General features: G+C 30.7%; 1 protein-coding gene across 1 annotated transcript; it reads left to right on the forward strand.

Annotated features, from left to right (window-relative positions):
• The first annotated feature begins 503 nt into the window (after positions 1 to 503).
• LOC123693253 (lipase 3-like) lies at positions 504 to 3,242 on the forward strand. Its single transcript, XM_045638254.1, has 2 exons — positions 504 to 577; positions 2,063 to 3,242. Exons 1-2 carry the CDS (start codon positions 504 to 506, stop codon positions 3,240 to 3,242), a joined length of 1,254 nt encoding a protein of 417 aa, XP_045494210.1.
• Positions 3,243 to 6,532: the final 3,290 nt, after the last annotated feature.

Below are 6,532 nucleotides of genomic sequence, written 5' to 3' on the forward strand. Positions count from 1 at the left end.
TTGTTTGATTGTAATGAATAGGCCCATAAACTACTGGACCGATTTTAAAAATTCTTTCACCATTCGAAAGCTACATTATCCACGAGTAATATATTATATAGGCTATATAATATTATTACGCTAAGACCAACAGGAGCGGAGCCACGAGGGTGAAACCGCGCTGCACAGCTAGTATTAAGTACATAAATGTATTCGCTTTATTATGTTTAAAAGGAGGATTGAGTTATACATTAGGTATAGAGTATGTTTTTTTTTAGTTAAGCAAGCAAATTGTCTAGAACTTAAACCTATAAAATAAGTATAAAATTTAAAATTAGAGCTAGAGCCTTAGAGCTAGAGCACGCTAAGTTTCTTTAAAAATATAGTAGACGTTTAATTTATATACATAGTTATTGTAGTTGCCGCTTAGATCATTAATGATCTAAGAGCCGCCGCTATAAAAGCGTTGTATGTTGTTATTACAAAAATAAGAGAAAATTAAATTGAAGTGGTATATCGGAATCATGTCATCTTTGTCAGATCTTGATGATGATTGTCAGTCAGCGGTCAAAGTCCCGAACCCTCCATCACCGCTTAGGTATACATTTTCCGTTCTCTACATTACTTATATAACACATTATATATAACAATTAATAATGTACGATAGCCCTTGTCATGAAATAAATAATTATTGTATTTCAGGAGGCATTAGGAGGTATTAGTAGGTATGCGAATCACTATTAAATATTTAATTAACGTCAATAAATCAAAATAATATGATTTTGTGCAGTTACATAAAAAATATATTTGAGATTTGTATTTATGTACTTCGTTTTCATATAATTTAGTTTATAATAGGTAGTGACCAAGAAAACAATCCCTCCATAAAATTATAGTACCTATAAGTACATAATATACCTACCATGGAGCAATGTAATAAGTATATAATTTAGTTAACCATGCCATGAACTCAACCTATTATGGAAGAGGAAGTTGTGAGAAATCTGTTTACGTATAATTGTATTACCTACCTATAAATCTTTAACAGAGTATGGTTACTAAATAAGTGATGTAAATTTTAAATATGTAATTTATTAAGGTGACTTGTACGGTCTTTTTTTATGTACCGTGCAAGTTAGGTACCTTAATAAATAGGTGTTACAAATTTATGCACCTACTGCAAAAATCTTTTTGTATCTTAAGTATGAAAGTCACACAGATTCACAAAGACGGTATTTTTTTTCCAAACTTACCATTACCAATCTAATGAAAAAGTTGAATGTAGATTTAAAAAAATCAGTTTATATTTTTATTTTTTATGCTGTCAAAAAAAAATCAAATACATAAAGACTTTTAACAAAATAAATGTTAAATCTAGGTACGTTAATTTACCTAGTAATAATTGTGAAGAGGTAACTGATTCCACAGGACCACATCCACAAATCGGTAACGAACATTCACTTAACTCCATTAGAACCGGACGGGACGTAGCCTTCGCCCGAGTGAAATTTGTTTCTCCCCTCGTATCCCTTTTTATTTCGGGGTTTCCAATAAACAAGCGTTGCTAAACCTGCTCAATTGAAATCAAAATTATCAAAAAATGTGAGAGAAATGCTTATTAACACTAAGCACTATTATTTCAAGAAGATAATCATTAATTAAGTATTAAAGTTTAACTGTAGTTTTTATTGGTATCTTATAATTAGAAAAATTACTGAAACAATTAATAAATCTTTCATATTATATTATTATTGCAAAAAAAAATTATGGCACTTGACTTCCACATATCCTAGCCAGATCGGTATATCATAATATTATCAAAGTCCGGTTGCATATTATGTATGCAAAGATTACGTTACCTATACTATTTATTTTTGTAAACTTATTTCCGAGTCCATATAAATTTTGTTGTTAACCAGTTTCACTAACCTTGTTATATTCAAGTTTAATATTATTTACTTGACATTGGCTTTGGCATCGAGGTGGTAATAGCTTCTTCCACTTCTAGCTGTTAAGTCGTCATTTAATTGGCACCGGTCGCGAAAATGAAGTTTCTTTACGTAATTTATTATATTTTTTATAGCGGTCTTTTGAGTTTGCCTTACTTTGTAAAGTGTGATGCCAAAGCGGGTGTGAATGGGGAAAACAGTGACAAATCGGATATTTACCTCGATTCCGTTGGGCTTATAAGAAAGTATAATTATCCGGCGGAAGTACATCCTGTAACAACAGACGATGGGTATTTACTGAACTTATTTCGAATACCAGGGCAGGGACCGTCGATTTTATTAGTGCACGGAATTGGAGACAGTTCGGATTCGTGGCTAGTTCTTGGACCCGAAAGCTCTTTGGCTTTTTTATTAGCAAATGCAGGATTTGATGTGTGGTTGTTTAACGCAAGAGGAAACAGATATAGTAAGACTAATATAAACATGTTATCGACTAAACGGTTTTGGAACTTTAGTTTCGAAGAGATGGGAACTCACGATCTACCAGCCACGATTGATTACATTTTAAATAAAACGTTTCGTCCCAAACTTACATATATTGGATATTCACAAGGTACGACAACATTTTTAATTATGTGCAGCTCGAAACCTGAATATAACGAGAAAATAAATCATGCCCTGTTATTGGCTCCAGTTACTTGGTTAACGTACACAAAGTATCCCTTAATGAAATTCTGGGCTCAAATTGTTAATAAACTGATGAACTTTTCTGAAAGTGCAAAGGTTTACGAAGTGTTTTCTTTTAATAAAAAAATAAGAGACTATCACGCTACAGTGTGCGATACAAAATCTGTGTACAATTTTCTGTGTTACGCAGAGTATTATTCAGGCTTTGGTTTAAAAAATTTAATCGATTTAATACCTGGGAGACTGCCTATTATAGCAAGTCACATACCGGCGGGAACATCGGCGAAAACATTTTTTCATTTCATTCAAATTTACGCCAGTAAAAGATTTCAAAGATACGACTATGGGTTCGAGAGGAATAAAGAAATGTATTCATCCGTTAAGCCACCAGAATATAATGTTTCAATGATTTCCGTACCAATTACGTTATTTGTGAGTGAAGTGGATTGGTTCGGTGATACAGAAGACGTGAACACATTGAAAAGCAAATTAAACAGTATTGAACAGGTTGTGGTTATAAGTAAAAGCGCCGAATTTAGCCACCTTGAGTTTGTTTACGGTTCTCGTGTAAACAACTATATTAATGAACCAGTGATAAATATTTTAAAAGCAGTGTCTTTACGGTAACTGTGTTGTATAAAAAAATTTAGCATGACAAAGTGTGATCGATAGGTGTAAATTTGAGGTCAAAGTCAATTCCGGTGTACGGATTTGTCAAACGAAGGTTGCAAATGTATTGCCAAGAATATTTTTTACTTCCGATTAGGATAAATTATTTATTAAAGGTTTCTGTGAGAAAAAAGAGCTATTCGGCTAGAATTTATCCAAAAAATATTAATTATTAAGCTTATATAGGTCCTGCGTCTTTCTACTATCTGTGATAATTATTATTTTTTATTACCTAGTTAGTTTGTATGAGTTGTATTAATTAACCACTGTTTTGTGTAATATAATGAAAATGAATATTTTATTTTAAAATTTTTATTTAAATAGTAAAAATTTATTTTTCAATACATTTTCTTTTGTTTCTTGTTTAAATTATAGAAGTACGGATGGATTCTTTTTGGGATAAATTCATGGAATATGAACCTACTGTACAGGTTTATAAATATTTTTAACTCTGTACTTCTGAATATGTATTATGGTGTGATTTAAATTCCGTAATAAAATTATTTAAAAATGGTAATTTTAATTGAATAATATGTCCAAATCTTGAAGGCCATCTAATCATAAAAAATATTCATTTTCCTGTTTGTATGAAATAAATTTGAATGTGATACTTAAACATATTATTTCCTGAATAATATTAGTAGTAGATTTTATATGTTAATTTATTTTTAGTAATATAGTGCTGAATCATAAATCGTTATTCCTAGATACTTTAAATTTTATTAATAACAATTTGTACCTGTTTTGTTGTTTTATTGTGTTTATTTTCTAAGGGGTTAAAATAATATAAATAAATAATTGATGAAGTTTAGGAATAAAAGGTACAATGTGGGTATAATCTTATAATATCACCGAAGTCATTTTTGGCGATGAACCTATCAAATAAAAATTTTAATTTGAATTATAAATTTGATTTTTAGATATTTGTACACTTTTTGTACAATACAAAATAATATCAAAAACTATAATTATGCAAAGAAAAAAAATTCATTCCTTCGTTTAGTTATTTGTAATTTAATTTTGCTTCACTTATATGTATTTTACGGTTCTATGTTTTGGCATAGTATTACAATATCGTTTTGGTTTTAATTCGTTGCATTGCATACGTTTCCGCTTGGTTTATGATAATAACTTTAGAAAATTGAAAAACTTAATAAATAAAAAACATCAGGCGTATTTAGATAACTACGTACTATAAGGATGGCGTACTTCATCATGGTATGTTGATGTATGACGATGTTGGTTCGTCGTTATTGGATGCAACTACAAGATGCTTAATTGACATACAGATAATATTTGTCTTAGGAGACATTTAGGTAAGTATAATGTAACGTATCTCTAGGGAACCAGAATACAGAAATTTGAATAATGTTATAATAAAATGATTTTAGTGATGGATTTGAGAAATAGATTATTCTTTTCACATGTGTTCATGTTCACATAGGTAATATTAGATAGATAAAAAATTATACATAGGACATACACATACCTAATCTTATAGGACTTTATAAGTTCATCACAAAATCCCTAGGGAAGATTTATAAGGGAACTTGTATGACTACAATAGGTTTCATAGGAGCTTAACTTTTAATCCCAATTGAAGAGGTATTGCGTAAGTTTTGCACGTTTCATTTTCGTTTTTTAATCGCGTATGGGTTTAAGTTCTTTTGCCTGTTGATAAAACTACAATATTCCATTTATTGAACATTATCTGACAGAAAAGCTGCTTCACTAAATTAACGGTAACCTATATTATGTTTAGGTAATGTTTAGACCTTACCCTATTGAACAGATCATACTTTTACAGGTGTTAAATCTAATGTAAAGTTAGTCTAATGTCAACATTAAAATAAAATTAATAATTATGAAATACCTATTATCTATCGAAGCTCTTACATAAATATACCTATCAATTTTACGCCGTAACAATTTTTCCATCCAAAAAATAATTTCAATATCGGAAGCTAAAACGCATCTACAGTCACGAAACTTGTTAAATGTTTATCAAAATTCTGTATAGGATTCAAGATAGCGACGGAGGTTTTAATTGAAAAACGCCTGATCTGTCGGTCGCCATGTCGAGTACAGACAACCAGTTCATATTGCCTCTCAACGCTCAATTTAACGGGAAAACACTCTGTTTTGTTCAGGTAATGAAAGCAAAGTCACGATGGATCAGTGAACAGGCTCTCTATGATTATTTGGCAATTATATTGGCAGCTTTTAATTCGAGTATTTTGCGTATTGCTGATTTAATTATTAGGTATTAACATGGCATCAAGTGTAGTTTATGTGGAAAGGAAAACCAGTGTAAGTTAAACGTGGTTATTAGTAGGTACCTACCTACGATAGATATTTCATGTGTGTAAGGTCTTATTAAATCTTAACACAAAATATTACTGCTAGGCTCATTGATGAATGATGAGCTTTGAAACTAATACATATTTTCTTCTTCCTTGAAGGAAGCGCAACAGATGTTACAGATTATATTAAAATAATAACAACCGCTGATGCAAATTATGCCTTATATCCCAGCTTCTAATTCTTATCTATTACCTAACTACTTATATTCTCTTCAAAACACAAAAAGTGAATTCTTTTAGGACTGCCAACTTCGTATAAATTATTGTTCCTTATTATTCCACGTTCTTGACAAAAGGTATCTTTATTATAATAACAGAAAGAGAAAAGCAATTCTATGAATCGCTTCCTTACGAAGTATGATTTTGTGAAGACCCGTACGGCCGTACCCTTGTTACTCTAGGTACCTACCTATAGAGTTTGTTACTGATATAAGCCTCCAAATTTCCACGTGTAAAAGTGCATTCTCTGTTTCGGATTAACCTTCAAATACCGAAGTATTTGGACATATAATTTATAAACTTGTTGTGTCTTACGAAACAATTTGGTATGCTGGTGTTCATTAATTGAGGTGGAATTTTTTATGTTGTTCTTATTGAATGACACAGCTTGTTATATAAGAATGTGTTATGTGAACGCCTTTTATTGGAAAATTTTAGCATAAATATATTTTATTTCATTAATGGGATGTTTTATACTAAAGTTTCAGGGTATATATAGGTAGTTATTCTGAAATGGCAACATGGATCACGGAATCAACAAATCTCTCTTACAACATAGTTAAGCGTTCCACCAATAGCATTTGAGCTTGTATTACATAAGAGGCTTTGCTGAACAATCAATTAGCGATACCTCGAAGTGATTCCATATTATACTATTGTAGTATA

This window comes from Colias croceus, chromosome 7, assembly GCF_905220415.1.
Source record: "Colias croceus chromosome 7, ilColCroc2.1".
Taxonomy (NCBI): Eukaryota; Metazoa; Arthropoda; class Insecta; order Lepidoptera; family Pieridae; genus Colias; species Colias croceus.